Below are 18147 nucleotides of genomic sequence, written 5' to 3' on the forward strand. Positions count from 1 at the left end.
AAACAGGGATCATGTAAATTTCCAAAACAGCTGGCACTCCTTTCCCCTTTTCATATGGCTTGGGCATCCAGCATTGAAGGTGCCAGTGAAAGGCAGAATGGAAAACTCTTTAACAGTCAGTTTTGCACTACACAGGCTTTGGTAGCTTGGATGAAACTGCCAGGGAAGTCTGGCCTTTCAACTTGTACTGTTATTTTCATTTATAGCCTTATCTTTTCTGGAGGGTTGTGCATTTAACAGTTTACCCGCAGCGAGGAGAAACACTGTGTTAAATACTCTCTGTGATCCGTGTAAGCAGCAGCAGAGGGGACTAAAGATTCCTTCCTCCCATCAGTATGGTGAGGGCAGGCAGTGGCAAAGAGTGCAAAAAAAGAAACCTGGTGAGCTGGGTTTGGAGGCAGAGGTGGGGGTCATTCTGCCTCCTGTTTTCTTTGGCCAGGTGCCTAAGACTGTGTGCCAGCTCACATGATGGCAGTGCATATACATGCTTCAACTCGTGACAGATTCTGAAGCTGTTTGTATGAATATGAGGTTTAGCACAGCACGGTGGCCTCTCCCCTCTCCTGTTCCAGACACTCACGTACCAAACCCAGCTTGGTGGGGGAATCTGTCAGCTACACCTGCTACGTAGAGTCCCTGAAGAGGGAGGAGGTTGTGATGCTGCACTGCCAGCCCATGGGGTGAAAGTACCTCTCTCAAATCTGTCTAAAAACTCTCTTTGAATACATCTCAACTATTCAATTCAGTGTCCTATTACTAAAGCTGAAGTCTATTTTAACTGAAATGGTGTATCTCCCTGGCACAGTGAAGCACTCTGGAGATATGCTAACTCAGATCTCAGAAGCAGTATTAAGTTCAGTGCCACAGTGCCACCCACCTCTGCTGGTTCCAGTCCTGCAGATAGCTCACTTAACAGTAATTCAGGGATGTGTGCTGTTATCTGTGCACCTTAGCTATGGCCTGTACCTGTGATCTAGCATTTTGCAAAAAACTGTCTTGTTTTCAAATTTTCACAGGGTCAGTCTCTGAAAAAGAGGATTTGTTGAAAAGTTACATATATGCAGATAAAAACCAAACAATTCATTTCAGAGTTTGAATCACTTGATAATTTTTTTCCAGATTATTCAGACAAATCTTAGTAAGTTTTTAACTCATGAATTGCTGATTAATGAAGACTTTGAGAAAATAATACACTTTCAAGTTAAAGAATATGCCTCTGTGAAGTATACTTAGAGCTCATGGGAGAAAAAATGAGATATGGTAGAAGACCAAGTAGGTTAATGTGTGCCCTGGTTTCAGCTGGGACAGAGTTCCTTTAATTCCTAGTAGCTGGTATAGTGCTGTGTTTTGGATTTAGGATGAGAATGATGTTGATAACACACTGATGTTTTAGTTGTTGCTAAGTAGTGCTTACACTGGTCAAGGACTTTTCAGCTTCCCGTGCTCTGCCTGGTGCACAAGAAGCTGGGAGGGGGCACAGCCAGGACAGCTGACCCAGACTGGCCAAAGGGCTATGCCGTACCGTATGACGTCATGCTCAGTATATAAACTGGGGGGGGTTGGCTGGGGGGCAGCGATCGCTGCTCAGAGACGGGCTGGGCATTGGTCAGCGGGTGGTGAGCAATTGCATCATGCATCGCTTGCTTTGTATATTATTATTATTACTACTACTACTACTATTTTACTTTATTGAAATTATTAAACTGTTCCTATCTCAACTCACGAGTTTTCTTACTTTTACCCTTCCAATTCTCTCCCCCGTCCCAGTGCAGGCAGGGAATGAGCGAGCGGCTGTGTGGTGCTTAGTTGCTGGCTGGGGTTAAACCACGACAATGTGTTAACTAAAGTTGTCTGAAATTTTAGGCCCTCTTCCAAGTTTTAACTTAGTTATGTTAGTACAAATAGTAAAATATAACTTACCTTATCAGAACTGGAATTTTAGAAAGTAATAGTAAAATTGAGCTTGTTCTACAGTTCCTACAGCTCTCAATCTGGATGAAGCCTGAACAAAATTGGGCTGCATGTGACACTTCATATATTTTTTATATTAACCACTTAATTTAAGACTCTCCTTACTTTAACATATTTATTTGTTCAGCTGCACTGGAACAAGTAAACTATATACACAGAGAAAGAAAGAACACATCTTTTTCCTAAGACTGTTTCTTTTGTCAGTGGTGTTCACTTGTGGGTCATTGGCCAATTCTTATAAAATAAAATTCTGACTTCTCACCTTTTAAATTCTTTATCAAATATAATCCAACATTTGCATATTCTCTTCTTGTCTTTCTAACATATGATTCAAATGGGTAACTGTAGGTACAGCTTTTGATGTCTAACTCCCTAAGAGTATTTCAGTGATATGAAGAGGGCTTGTGGTAGAAAGACAAAGGAACAGAGAATTTCAGTGTTTCTGACATAATGGAATTCCATCATCTTGTTCTTGCTGGTTTTATTGCTAAAATCTGCAATAATCTATTCATTATAACATGTTTTTTTTCTTGTGGGTTTGGATGTGCTGTCTTTACATTAGTCGTCATTTTTTCTATTTATCTTTTTTAATCTCTTTAAAAAAAATTACAGTTCCATCTATGTTTCATCATTCCTCTGGCTAAGACATCTAGCAGTATAATAGAAGAAAATAGTATAAATGTTAGAGGACAAAAGAAACTGCCTCATTTTTCTGCAAGCAGTAATAGAATCCTGCAGGACATCTGTATCTTCCGATAGACCTATCCCTCTTGTTTCGGCTACCAGTTGTGCCTTGCCTAATGTACAACTATTCTGTGCAAGCGCAGTGCGCCTGGCATACGTGGTAGATGTAGTTCATTTAGGCATAGGGAAAGACACGGACCATGACAATTCAACCCCTATAGCAGCCTGGACATGAATGGATAGACCAACCGTAGGAGATATGTGCTCCAGAGCCTCTCTAGTTAACCTGAAAACTGTCAGTAATTTACATTAAAGGAAATTATATTGAATCCTTTTTGCAGCTGGTGCAGGAATTACTTCAAACACAAACAAACAAACAAAAAATAATCTTAGAGGCAGCTCTGGAAAATCACAGTTCCAGAAAATGAATTTTCAAAACTAATTGTTCCATAAACAAGATTTTCAAGTGGATTAGTGTCACTGTTTCCCCATGGTAAAATAACTCTGGTTTCTCCCCTGTGCCAACACCCTACTACAGTACCCTTAGTTCTTCCCAAATGAAATACATCCCTTGTCACACTTAGCTTGAGTTGGCACATGCCTGTCTCTGCAAGCTTAGGGAATGCCAGCGAAATCCACACTGCAGGCTGTTGCACCAGTGCACAAATGCATGACAACTCTGTGATGCATCTCTTGAATTTGTTTTGCAGCACAAAAAAGTCTGCTTTGTTACATTTTATCATAAAAAAGAGGATTGGAGAACACAGTTACACAGCAAGTTCTTGCCACTCACTTTCTGAATGAGATCACAGGACAGCTGTAGTGTAAGGACCTTCTTTCTCTCGTGAACTGCTCTCTGTGCTCAGCCCAAGTTACGACATGCTCAGCCAGGCAGGGAAAAACCAGGAAAATCACCATGGAGAAATACCGTGCAGGCACACTATGCTTCCTGTTTGGGTGCACACTTCTTTTTCTGGTATGTTTTGGTGCTGGACTTTGTGCAACTCTGTGCAATGTCCATGGTTAGCACAAGAGGCAAATAAAACTTAAAAAGATTTTATTGCGAGTTATGATTTTGTAGGGGATCAAACCTGTTATCTCCAAGGTAAAAGCCACCCCTGTGTACATGTGTTGTGGTTTAACCCCAGCCGGCAAGTAAGCACCACACAGCTGATCGCTCACTCCCCCCCTAGTGGGATGAGGGAAAGAATCAGAAGAGCAAAAGTGAGAAAACTCATGGGTTGAGATAAAGGCAGTTTAACAAGTAAAGCAAAATCAGCACATGCAAGCAAAGCAAAGCAAGGAATTCATTCACTACTTCCCATCGGCAGGCAGGTGTTCAGCCATCTTCAGGAAAGCAGGGCTCCTTCACGGGTAACGGTTACTTGGGAAGACAAACGCCATCACTCTGAACGTCCTCCCCTTCCTTCTTCTTCCCCCAGCTTTATATGCTGAGCATGACGTCATACGGTATGGCATAGCCCTTTGGCCAGTCTGGGTCAGCTGTCCTGGCTGTGCCCCCTCCCAGCTTCTTGTGCACCTGGCAGAGCATGGGAAGCTGAAAAGTCCTTGACGAGTGTGAGCGCCACTTAGCAATAACTAAAACATCAGTGTATTATCAACATTATTCTCATCCTAAATCCAAAACACAGCACTATACCAGCTACTAAGAAGAAAATTAACTCTATCCCAGCTGAAACCAGGACAACATGATTTTGTGAAGTTCTGAAAGGTGCTGAGCATTTGAAAGGTGCTGAGCATTCCCAAAACCCACTAAAATAAAGATGTATTCTGTGGTCCACAGATGGGTAGATTTAGCCGTCATCATTAGTCTGCGTGGTCTAGAGATCTGTGTTATGTAGTGTTTCCAAGGTTGCATGTATCCATTAGGGCTGCGAGCACTTTAAGGCAGTTGACAGCAGTCACTGACCTTGATTCTAGGTATGGAGATATATTTCAAAAAATTCTCGGTCTGTGTATTTGTTTCTAAACCTTTAAAGTGTCTATGCAAATCTACTGCACACAGTTTGATATCTTCTCATTCTAGTGATGTTGAAGTGAATAAACAAAGAATAAAAAAAAACATAAATAAAGCTCCTAAATAGCCCTTTAAAAAAGGAAAACAAAGAAGTAAAAGATATACTGTCGATGCCATTAAGATGTGGTTAGCAATTCATCTATGCGTGACTGAAAACAGGACAGACATTATGAAATTCTGTTATTCTGAAATACTTAGTACCAATTACAAAAAAAAGTTATGGTTGGAATTGTCTCACAGGACTGATTTTTTTCCCCCTGTATCACCACAGAATTAATGGCTAGAAGACACGTAACAGCTCCTGAGGAGGACATCTTAAAAAAATTTCCTTAGAGCATAATGGATACTCTGTTACTACTTAATAACAACATTAACCAAAATATTATTGAAGAGATGCATTGTAAAAAATCTCCTTTGACAAGTAACTATAAAACATAATTCTATTTAGATTATTTTAATTAGAGCTGAGATAATATGAAAACATAAACACATCTACCCAACACACAGTACTAATGAAAACAGCAAACAGTATGTGTGAGTGCATTTAATTGCAGTTCAACAGAATACTAAAGTACAAGTATAAATTAAAGCAGAAGAACACTCTTTATTGTCAGGAGTGTTATGTTTTTAGAATATCACTTCTACATGCATATGTTTTCGTGGTTGAAGTTGGTTGCTTACCTGGAGAGATTCTCTAGGTTGTGTTTCCTGATTCAATATAAACATAAATCATACAGAAGAATTGAACGTTTTTCATATCTGAACTTGTAACAGACCAAATTGGTGAAATACTGAGCATATAGTTCAGATACTGAAAGGTAGGTATGTACATCTACACTAGTAAAATAAGCTTCTGAGCTCTGGAAGGTTGTCATCTATACTGTTGAATTTTTAACACAGTCCTGGGTATAGTTTTGGTCCTGTGCAGTTCTCTCTCTCCAAAAGTATCCACTGTCAGGCCTGACTGGGAATTTGAATGGGCCAAGGACCATTCCTGGTAGGTAATTCTGCTTTGAAGACCCTGTTCTGATGGCTAATGAAGTTTAACAGTAGGGATGTGAACCAATCCACGCCAATTGCCCTGCCCTAGTACATGTAATGCTTGGAAGCAGTAGCACACTGAGAATCTGGAAGGTTAAAGCCTTGCCTGTTGTACTTTGATGGGTATCTCTCCAGATTCATGGCATTTTCTTTTGTTTCTGTGTAGTACTGGGAGGGTTTGAGCACCTTAGTTATTGAGTAATCCTCTATCACCATCTGAAAGTGCACTGCATTTTCACACATAGATGCTATCCGTAGCATGCAACTTAAAAAACAGCTATCACCTTGACCCTTCAAAATTTTTAATACACAAATGTAATGATATAAGCAATTTTCATAATCTGTAGGTCAAAATGGGATGTTGCTAACAGCTGGAAGCTGAACTTTTTTTGAAGAAAATGGCCTTACATCCATTTTCCAACTGTTTCAGTGAAAATAACACCTTTTTTTAATCTTTGAAAGTTAGAAAATTTTATAGCTGAGGAATAAGACTTCCTCTTATTTATCAAATTTATCTCTCATAATTTGGAGCTCATTTCAAGCAACGTTTTCCCATGATAGGAATAATAGTGTGTCTTCAAAATCTGGTCACGTCTGTCAAAGAGGGAAACCGCTACAAAGGTGTTACAGTTTTTAGCGTTCAGGACTGCTATACCTCACCACCCACAGCTGCAATATGGTTGCAATTAACATGAAAGTAGAAGTCAAGGAAAATGGAAACTGGGAGAAGATCTTTTTTTTCTCTTATTTATTCCCAGTCTGATTTGTCATCTGATATAAGACCAGAAGTGGAAAATGAAAGGGGGCAGCAATGTCCTGACCTTTAGTTACGTACTCCAGTGGAGGACGCCTAAAGGAGGAGCTAGTATAACATGCACAGAGGGGAACAGAACCACAGGAACAGAAAGCACTATGGATATTTGGTACCTAGAGCCACAGTGCAAGACTTCCTAACCACAGGCTACAGGAAAGAGCTATATGTCTGTGCCATCCTTCAGCGTGTCACTAATAGTGAAATGATCGAAGTATGCTGATGGGCCATGAGATTACTGTAAAGAAGTACACACTTGCTGCTCACGCAGGATGCAAGAGGTGTCTTTCTCTAAATTAAAAATCAATCAAACAGAAATTTCTAGGACTTTGGCACTATGATGCCATTAAAAATGAATTTAGTTTTAAAATGCATTATGCTTTTAGTAATGAAAAGGATCTACAGTTAAAAAACAGTGAAACCATTTATCTCTTTTTTTTTTCTTTTTCTTTTGTCCTTTCTTTTTTTTTTTTGTTTAAATTCCCATGATCTTGTAAGCTCCCTGTTGTGGCTGCTTGGGATATATTTGTTGCCAGCCACTGTGAAATTTCTGCCTTCTGCTCTTAAACTAAATTAAGATGTTGAGAAGTAAAAACAAGAATGTCAAGATGGGTGCTGAAACTGCCTTTATTTTATTTTTAATTGTAGTCATAATTTAAGATAAGGTTCTATGAAATTAAAAAAGAAAATTATATTACCTTATTAAAAAGACAATGTGTCTTCATCTTGTTTAACATGGTATTTTGAGGCTTGACAGAATAATTGATTCAGGAGTCTAGTAAAAGTGCAGTCTTTCACTTCTAGGTGACATAGAACAATCAAACCCAGATCCATTGTAATCTCCAGTTTTTGCAATTTCAAGGCTATTTGATCATCTTAGTTCATATCCTATAAATCAGATAACTCTTGACAGCAGCATTGACTGATGAGGATGTATCAGACCTGCTGATTTCTGCAAATCAAAACTGAGGTACTGGGGACAGGAGTAAGTGAAGAAGCCTGTCCTCTCACAGTCTGTATTTTACCAACAAATTTATGAATGTTATGGGATTTTATGTAATTGTATGTGAGCAAAAGAGACAAAAATAGAAACAGAGGTGGTATGTTGGGATGTTGAGGCAGAGGACAGACACTAGGAAACCATAAAAGTGATGTGAAAGTTGTATCTGAAAGGGAGGGCAGAGGTTAAAATTGGATGCATTGAAGGACAATGAGAGGGATGTAGTGACTGATAAAGTCAGTGGGAGATAGGACCATTAATGAGTTCATTTGAGAGACCTTGATGACAAAACCACAGAGAAAGCAGAGAAGCAAATTTTGGAAGAATAAGTAGAACTGGCATCAGCTAGGATACTGTGAAGGGTGTTTTAGAGTAAAAAAAGTAGTTTTGGAGGGAATATAACAATAAATAGGAGAAAACTGATAAAAAGAAAGGGGTGAAAGGGAAAATGAGTGTGTAGAAAAAGAATGGGATCTTAAGAAAGAAGGAAGCTGGAGAAAGGAAAATTTCTGAAGTAGGAGTGAGTTGATCAGAGAACAAGAAGAATGGAATCATCTGGGCAGGTACCAAAATGAGGGATTTGTGTAGCCACATGGCTACACTCACACTGTGTTACGTATGTGAGAGGAGCCTGGGGGAAGGGGCTACAGCCTCTTACTTTCTTTGGTAAGTCTGTATTTTATGTGCTAGCTAGAATTTGTGAATGTGTGTGGGTTCAGTTCTCTATTCTATCATACATTTTCTGCATGGTATAACGCAACTGAAACCAGTTTTTACATTGCATAGGGCAGCTGGAATTTGGCAGGATTTGCCAAATGCAGAATTTCCTCAGGCTCATTGGTTCGCAGTGATTTAATGAGCCACACTTCTGTCCCTTGGGAGAGCTCTATACCCTAGTTCAGCATCTGTAAAATGGGGCTAATAGCTCTGCCATATTGCAGAGGAGTGTTGTGAGAATTAATTCTTTAAAGACTATGATGGTGCCACAAATCCCAAAGATAAAAGGAGATGGAGTCACAAGCTTGTATTGCAGAGTGCTTCAAGACTGGAGAAATATTTTGGTGTTAAATTGAGAAAGGAATTTTGCCCTACTCCCTCTGCTAAACGTTGTGAGAAATATTTGAATGATCCCTTGCATGCTCATAGTTCTACATGCGCATCATGGTAGCCTTACAGAATTTGCATGCAACTTCCATTCATGGGAGCATTAAGTAAGTCCTTACTTGTCTTTTTAATAGAAAGGTAATTCAGTATGTGTATTTTGATGCCTTTCTTGTTTTGCAGTGTTTAAAATGGTATCTTTCATTGATATATGTTTACTACTGACTTAACATGAAAATATTATTCTTATTAGACCTGATTTGAAAGTTATTTAAATCTTGTTATTGCAATATCTTTAAAGATTTTTATTGATATATTTTTGCTTTTGCATTGATGATAAGGTTTCTTCATTAGCCTGATTTGGTATGCTGTTTTAGGATAGTCTAGGGTTTTCTAGGTTGGTATTCTGACAATTGAAATAACAGTAATGAAAAAAACATTTTAAAGTAAACAAAATCAGTCATTAAAGAGATTTACACATAACAAGTAAATTTAATATATGAATGTAATAAATAAAGAAAATTTACTAAGGACAAATCTGCATGTGGTTATGTAGCATACATACCGGGGTGAAGTTAAGCCATAAGTATGCTACAGTTTCACAAGGGTTATCTAAGTGTGTGCAGACCTTCTGAGTAGTATGAGGCAGGCATGTAATGTAATGACTGACAAAGCTGGCTTTGGTACAAAGAATAAAGGAAGCATCACCTCTTTGGGACAGAGTTTTGTGTTTGTACAGTCTCCGCAGCTACGAAGCCTTGACCCCTGACTACATTTCCTTGATATTATGGTATTGCATATTGTAAATAGTCATCTTAGAATTATTCAGGACCTATCTTGAGAGATGCAATCCAGGAAACCAAGGTACAAGACTCCAGTAAGTGACTTGTTAATTGCTGGCTACACATTTTGCCAGTAAGGCTGAAATTTGGCTCCAGATTCTAATAAATGAAGTAAGGTATCCAGAGTGTCCACATGTGAGCTAGAAGTGGGATTCAGTCTGGGACTAAAACACCTGTGCTTTCATCTCTGTATATAAGAATCTCTGTCTGGTTTGCATATCTAATCTCCCATCATGCTCAGGAGAGATGTAGGATTCAATTCAGTTGCCTAAAAATAGGCATCTGATGTCACTTGAGGTGCCATAAAGGTGTCTTTGACACGCACACGGAGGCTGTCAGGTATGATATAGGGCGTACATAAGAGACACCTGCATTCTTTTGGATGGCAGCTGGAGGCCAGGTGGGATGCCCCAGGGAATCTCCAGTGATGGTGGATACCTGCGTTAAGGCAAGTGAACCAAGGTGACTGAGTGAGGTGAATTGTTCTCTGGACTCGATTGTATTGACTAGATCTCAATTGCCTGTAATGGGAGCTTAGATACCTAGTGTAGATGTAAATAGCTATGCTATAAATTTAGTCATCTAAATCTGGAACTGAATTTAATCCTAACTGTAAAAAAAAAACAATTGTGCAAACTGTACTTTAGAGAGACACAGACGGAGGGATGCAGTAAACACAAACTGGTTTACTGCAGCTCTCTTAGTGTATATTAATGAATAATTAGCATACTTTAACAACATAACATTTAACAGGACCCAGAAAAGGTGCAAAAGGCTCCTCTAGTTAGCTACAAAAGCTCAGATGCTGGATTTCTGTGTAATTATGTAGAAAAATTATTGGCGCATGTTGACAGATGGACCTTGTTAACTCCAAACAATATAGCAGAAGTGTTATGCTGTAGAGCACAAGAGGCTGTGTGAGGTTCTGTACAGAATCCTTAGATTGGGGAGACATATTAAACTGAGATATGTTTGTCTGAATTAATAATAATACTGTCAAAGCCCAAAATAATATAGGGGGTATTTTGTAGCACCCAGGTCAGCAGATGGTTGCATGTTAGCATGAACAAACACAAAACATGTTTCTAGCTTCCATAATCATCTTTGAAAATCACTCTAGAGTTATTTTATATCATAACCCATGTCTCCAGAGCAAATCATAGCTCTTTATTGATGGACACATTTTCAGAATCTGTGAGCATTTGCAAACTAAACTGATCTTTAAAAATGCTTCAGAACAGTTTGGGGCTTTTCTGGTTTGTTTCCCCCCTCTCTCTATCCCCCACCAAGACCTTGCAGGTATTTTTGTGAAACTTTTTAAAGATTTTACAGTAGCTTGTAATACTACACTAAGGTGTACTGAAACAGCTGATCAGCCATAAGTTAGTAAAAGGCCATATGATACATCAGATACTGCTATTCTGACTCCAAGAAGGGGGCACACAGTTGAAGCAGTAGCTGGACACCTGACTGGACAAAGGCCAGATCAGTTTTTGAAGCTGATTAGAAAGACTGAGCTGGACCATCCCAGCTGCCTTTTTAGGTAGGAACTGTCTCAGTTTTGAAATAATCAGAGATCCTGCACATCATGTTACTTGAAGTGTCACCTTTTCAACTCAGAAGCTGAATTCCTGCAAAACCACAAAGACAGCATTGCTTGGGAGAGGGCCAGGAGCATGTTTCTAAATGACTGGAGATCTTTTTCAGTTTTAGAAATAATTAGGTCATTGATGAATTTGTTGTCTAGCAAAAGTGTGCAGTTTAGGTTTAATTAGTACACATGAATATTTTTGGTCTGATCAGAGAGTTATTTTGGCTCAAGTCCCAAACAATGACTTTTAACCAGACTGTTTGATGTTGGAGTCTGTCCATTGTTCTGTGCATTGAACTCTCCCATGAAATTACTAGCCCTAGGAGTCATCCTTTCAAAGCAGAAGTTGTTTTTAATTATTAAAGAAAGTAAATCCCCTCAATAGACTGTAGATGAGTTCCAGATGAATGCCCAAATTTACCCTTTGCAATTTTTCTCAGTTTTAAGAGGACACAGTTAATTCACATTGTGCCCAACACAACTTTAGCAATCAACATTATGCGAACCTAAGTCTATTTAAGTTTTGGTTTGACATTCTGATAGAAAGAGTGAATTTTTAGTGAAAGCGGTCTGTTTCTGTATTTGTAACACAAACATTGCAGAGCTCATAACCTAGAAATGAAATAGACCACAAACAAAATTGAAAATTACTCCACTGGGATAGATTGTATTTTAACAGGTAGTTCTAAGTAAGGGTTGGTGAATGGCTTCATGGTCAAAGGAAGATCTTATTGCTTCCAGGGCAATAATTTGGTTTTGACACTAATAAGTAGCAAATTCTTAACCTTTACAAATATTCTGACCTGTTAAGCCTGACATGCTAAAACAAGAAGAGTTAAAGCACCCTTTACTCTCTTTTTCTATTTACTCTTCACAGCTTTAGTTACCTAAGGCAGCAGTTCCTAAGATGTTTTTCACTGTCATGAAATAAATATACAGACAGCTATACACCTGGATGCAGGGCCTCCTTTATTTTGGAAGATATGTTTAATGTTTCAGGTCATTGGTCTTGAAGCAGCAAGGAGCATTGTGGGGATAGGATATTTTGAGTATGGAGCCAGATGAGTGCTGCAACAGACTATTTAGCATGACATTGCAAACCACCAGTGGTCTGTGGCTTATAGTCCGTGACATCAAGCACTAAGGTTATGTCTATATTAATAAGTAGTGCAGTGCAATGGGAACAGATCTGTGTAGTGAAAAAGTTGTTGCTGACCTGATGATCACACTATATAGATTTATGTAATATATATATGCTTTTAATTTGAGCTAGCTTTAGTGTGGTCCTATGGTCAAAAGGCCATAAGGAGTTGGAGCACATTTTGTACAGTCCTGTAATGTACCTTATGGTGTAGGTCCACCCAAAAGGAATGAGTTTCTCATGCTCTGAAGCTGCTCTGCAACCCAAAGCACAGCCATTAAATGGGGTCAATGAAGAGGTTCACTTCAAAAGTAAACGTTTGATACAAACTAGTATCAAGTTTTTCACTATTCCATGAAAGCTCATGAAGAAAGTTTGATATTCATGTGTGTTTTTTCAGCTGACACTTTTCCCCTAAGCTTTTAGACATTTAAGTCTTTGAGTATTTGAGGCAGCCCTTCATAAATTGAATAAAAAGCAGAGGGTTTCTTTCGAGTGATGAGTGCTTGGTATTATTTTGTAACTTTAGTTATACAGGCATCAGCGGTCTATTTGTTTTGCAAGATGTACCCAGCAATGCAGCTGGTGAAGAGCTCCCTTTCTTATCAAAAGATGATTGCAATTATTATATGCAAGGCTGTAAAACCCTATTTTATTTTGAATTAAATTGATTAGAATGAAGACGTGCATTTTTTCTAATAAAGATTAATCCAAATTTTGGAAGGAGATTATCTCTACACATCACAGCTTGTCATACAAAATGATTTTTACTAGTATAACCTTTGAGCCAAATAAAAAGAGTAAAAAGAGAGAAACCCTAAGTGAATTTATTAAATGTCAAGTAATGAAAGCTATACAAAAAGTCTGTATTTTTCACTCCAAACTTCTATTTTTCTTGTAGCCCAAGCAGCGCACATCAATAGTATCTTCTCTGGAATTTCACCGAATGAATCACAGCCACAATTATTTTGAAATCAACTCATCCATTGGCTGTACAAGTTTTATTTCTACTCCTGCAATCAGTCCAGCTAATTATTCCTTTGGATCTCTGGAATACAGTATTGAAGAGAGAGAACTTCCAGGTATAGAAAAAAAAGCTTACTTTGCCTGTCAACAAAGCTTTATAAAACTATTCATCTGCGGGTTTAAGCTGCAATTGCTGTTGTCTTTGGTAGTGAAATACATTTATCATAAATACACAAAATTAGTCCTGATTTTTTTTTCTGCTGCTCAACAAAGGGTTCTCATATTTCATGACCGATATTATTAAAATATACTTTTTACTGAATGTTATATTTTGAGTAAACTAAACTTTGTTTTACAGAAATACCTAGAATTTAGATATTGTAGTTTTTGAAATTACAGTGATTCAGGTGCACATCTACTTTCGTCATTGTGTGATCAGCATACTCTAATATGAATTTTAAGTTGGAAATAAGTAATTAGAAATCATTATGTAACCATCAGTAAAGATGAGGAAGGGAAGATTTCTAAGTAACCTGACATTGTTTCTGCAGTAGTAATGGGTTTCATTAAAGCAAAACTTTAATATATTTGCTCTGATGATAAGAATTGAATAGAGTGATAATGTGATTGTAACTGCGAAGGTTTTATCTGTGTATAGAGGTTTACATAATGAAAATGCTTTAAAAAGGATTAAAATGTTTTCTTCTTTACAGATCAAAACTTCAGGAGCGAGAAAGTCTCAGTAAACCATGCATTTAGCTTCTTCTGTCCCTTCAAATTTCATATGCGAGTTTATTGATTTAGGCTAAACTTGTAGCAGAAGAGGATAGTATTTGGGAAAGCTAATGTATTGAAACAAATGTTTTTGATAGCTAGTTTATGTGATCTGCAGATGGTATTATTTCTTTTAAAGGGATACTGTATTTAAGACATAAATAGAAGTAGATTACTATAAAATAAAAACTTACACAAATGTTGAAATTCAGTACAAACTTACCAATTGGCTTCTGTAGCATTGGTCTTCAAATGAGATGAATCCTCTACATTTCAAGTGGATAGGGTTTGAAAATTGTGAAAACTTGCTTTTAAATGATCAAAAATTAATTAATTTCATAGTTAGATCAAAGGAAAACTATATTGTTAAAGAACTGTCATGAAATAAGTTGAGCGAGAAATCCTATCTGTTATGATGAAGAAACAGTTAAAATGATCAGAAATTATTCATATTGTTTTTCTTGGACTGGCTGTGTCATTATCTTTGAATCTAAAAGCACGTGCTTATATTCATGGATATAGCAAATCTTTTCAAGCCTAACTGGAAATAATTAATTTTAATGGTATCTTTTATTCCTAGGTCTGGGGTCATTTGATTCTTTAGGGTTTTGGGTGTTTTTTATTGTTATTGTTTTTTCTATTGTAAATTCTCTTCAGTGATCACAGTTTGATTCTGGGTAGTTGAATGATACTAAATATGTCTTCATGTTTAAAAGCAAAAATAAGAAAACAGAAAGAACATTCCTTGGAGACAGATAACGCACTTCTCCGGATTTCTGCTGTTGCACAGTTCTGGTTCAGTTCTTCATAATGTCTGGATCTGCTTTACTTTTATCTTCTTTGGTTAAATTTGCAATGGACTGCACTCAGTAACTTTTAATCACTGCATTTCATTTGGTCTGAAATTGGAACTATAATCTCATGCTTATTAGAACTGTACATTCCTAATTTGTGGATGATTTGATTTATGGATTGAGTGGAAGCTGAATTTCCTCTTGTCTCTGCCTGGAAAGCTAAGAAAAAATAATGAAGGCAAAATGACTGGTTCTCTAGCTCTGGGCATCTTCTACAAGTTTTTCAAGAGTATGGTTTACCATAAGCAAATCATTAATTTACCATCAGTAAATGAAATAATGATAGTAAAAGTGCAATTCCCCACCCCCCTTCTCAGATGGTTTCTATTCTAGAATTATTTAAGTAATATATAGGATCACAGATTAGACACAATCTTAGTCTGAATGATAAAACCAACATTTTATTGTGCTCATTAAGGTCCTTTCGACTCCTTAATGATAGACAATGCACTGTAATTCTGCAAGAGGCAAGGAGTACTAATCTGTAAAGAGAATAGCAAAATCCAGAAAGAACAGATCAAAATTGTGTCTCTGAGGCTTGTCTCTTACCTAGACTGTTAAAAGCTGAACTTTGAATAATAACAGTCAGCAAGGAGTAGCAGAAGCAGTGTTCTGCTACAGTGTTTTTTCTGCTTTAGCTAGCTGTTGTTTCACTGAAAGGTTTCTTGTTCCTTTTTCAGATCTACAGTGACAACAATTACAATTCATCATATGTCTTTATTATAATCGTCTGAATTGCCAACTTGTTCTGAAAATTCATGGAATATCTGCACCTTAAAAAATGTTTAGTTCAATAGTAATTGAGGATTTGTGTGCATTTGAGTGTTTCTTACTATATTATATTCTTGGGCATTTATGTGCCTCATGGGTTTTTTTAAAAGCATCATCAGCAAAAAGCAATGAATTATTTTATCATGCTTATTGAGTTCAAGGGTCTTCTGGCTGACCAGAAAGAAACAATATACAGAAGGAACCCATTTTCATAGTAACTGGAGCTAGTAGTTTTCTGTTGCCTTCTTTGAAACAATCAAAATGCTTTTTACAGGATTTCTAAATCAGGAACTGCCATCTAAATAAGGCATTAGTATTTCCCTACTCAATTTCAGTGCTTTTTATGTTTTCTTCAGGAAACTTGCAATGATTCATTATCATTCAGATGAGAGTGGGAAATGAATACAACAAAATAATTATTCTAATTCTAAAATCTTCATCATTTTACTTCTACCTCAATAATCTGCTACCAAAGAAGAATCAGTATCTTGTAACTTTTGGTACATTAGAGAAAATTCCTTTTTATATTTGGGAATCGCAGTTTTACTCTTGGTGTTTGCTAATTCCCTACATCCCCTGATTTGAAACAGGGATCCCGATTTTCAAGAAATGTATTTCTATCAAGTAGAAAACCACAGAACTCTACCACAGCACTATATTATCCGACTGACAGCATATGACAACATTTTCTGATTAATTAGCTGGAGAACAATCCACATATAATGGTAAGTATGTGCTTTAGCTTTGGGATCAGATGGTCTTGTAGCATAAACAAAACTGTGTATGTTGCCCACATGGATGGCAGAAGATACGTTAATATCAGGTTTCCTGCAACTAAAATGTAAGGATAAAGATTCTGTTATTTATTTTGAACTTTAACTGGTGGAAGAACCTACAACAAGTTGATGGAAACTCTTCTCTCACTCCGGTATACATAGGGCAGACTGCGAATGCAGCTTTGGCGTGGCCTATTTTCACAGCTTTATTTGCAGCAAGAACATTGACTTCATAGAAATGTTCTTGAATTCAGAGTGAATGATCATGCTTTTATAGCATTGCATTTCACCTCAAGTTGGAGGTCACTGGATCCAAATAATGTCAGCTACTACCGTTAAACTTTCTGTACTAAAAGTGAGTCCACTCCGTTGCACAAGGAAATCATTACTGTATGTAACTCTGTCATGGCAAGATGCTAGTCATTTTCTCGATCATCTGAATACATGTTTAGTAGGTGTTTTGTATGAAAAATTAAAGACCTGATAATCAGGTGATGGTTCTGTTTGTGAGATGTTCCTCATACAACTTTGACCGTGAACAGACCACTAGATGTGCAAGATCATTCACTCCAGAAGAGGGCAGTCTGGGTTTTCAGAGAGATGCCTCTTTAATATAGCTCTATGCCTTGTTATATACATCCATGAAGTTCTTTTGAAACTGTAAATCTTAAAGATTGAAGATGGCAAAATTGTGGCCATCTTGGTAATGTCAGCTTGGCACAATCAACAAACACACTTGCAGCTGAAATTGTCACTCCAGATTATTTTATTTTTCATTTCTGCTTGATCAGTCAGAATAATGGATCTTTCTCTAACCCATATTAACTTCATTATGTCTTCTTGTACTGAGTATAACTGGGCTGTGAAATTAAAAAGACAATTCTGCAGGTATTCTTGTTCTGTTTCAGATCAGAAAATAGATCTGTACTCAGATGCATGTATGCAGCAAAAATGTCAGCAGTTGTCTGTAGGTAATCCCATTGCAGTCTTTATTTTCAGTCCATGAAAATCTTTAAATTTTCAATAAATTCTGTATGCCATTCATTGTAAAAGAGCATACAGTTTTTCTCTCATCTTGTTGTGGTACCTAAAGGTATTTACTGAGTTTCTCTCTTAGTTACAAAGTCTACCTCCACTGTAGGACCTTAATGTAGCTCTTATTCTTTTTACATGTCTTGTTTTCTGACTTTGCGTAACATTATTTCATTCATCTAAGAAGGCTACATTGTTCCTTAGAACAACCCAGAATGTGCAATTCAAGAATTCAATCTTTAATATGTGGACTATAATTTTTTCTCTTCTACAACAAAAAAGTATTTAAGTCACACCTTAGTTTTTTTCTAGAAGTGTTTTCAGATCTTTCTTTAAAGCAAATATCTGATCAAATTGTTTTGTCTCACAAGCCCAATTTTTCTGAAGCAAAAGCAGCCTTACACTTAAACATGAGCTTGTAGTTTTATTTTCCTCTTTTGAGAGAATCAAGATATTCAGCATATTACTGTGGCTGTTAGAAAGTATTAGAAACTTAGTTCAGAGGTCTGGTCTAAAATTCCTGGCTATGTTGTGTTCCTAGATACAGTCAAAATTTATTCTGCTGCAGGAATGTTCCTTTATGTGACATTAGCAAAGCTGCTGTTTCAAGTAGGTCACACATTTGTCAACATTACTTTCTTATTCAAATATCTCATTTATTAAGATCTGATATGAAAAGATCAAACTGTAGTGCCTTTGTAGACTCTTCAAGTCTTGTTTCTTCAATTATAAAAAGTTTTGGCATTACTAGAAG

At 37.2% G+C, this 18147-nt stretch overlaps 1 protein-coding gene across 1 annotated transcript in view; it reads left to right on the forward strand.

The window, feature by feature from the left end:
• Window positions 1–18147, forward strand: part of ANKS1B (ankyrin repeat and sterile alpha motif domain containing 1B) — a gene marked incomplete at both ends in the record, with an annotated part of 442459 nt that overhangs the window by 160356 nt on the left and 263956 nt on the right. Inside the window, 1 exon segment of the mRNA XM_082308774.1 lies at window positions 13122–13302. Coding sequence (XP_082164900.1) covers window positions 13122–13302 — 181 coding nt within the window.

This window comes from Platalea leucorodia (genome assembly GCF_965183815.1).
Source record: "Platalea leucorodia genome assembly, chromosome: 4".
In the NCBI taxonomy this organism is placed as follows: Eukaryota; Metazoa; Chordata; class Aves; order Pelecaniformes; family Threskiornithidae; genus Platalea; species Platalea leucorodia.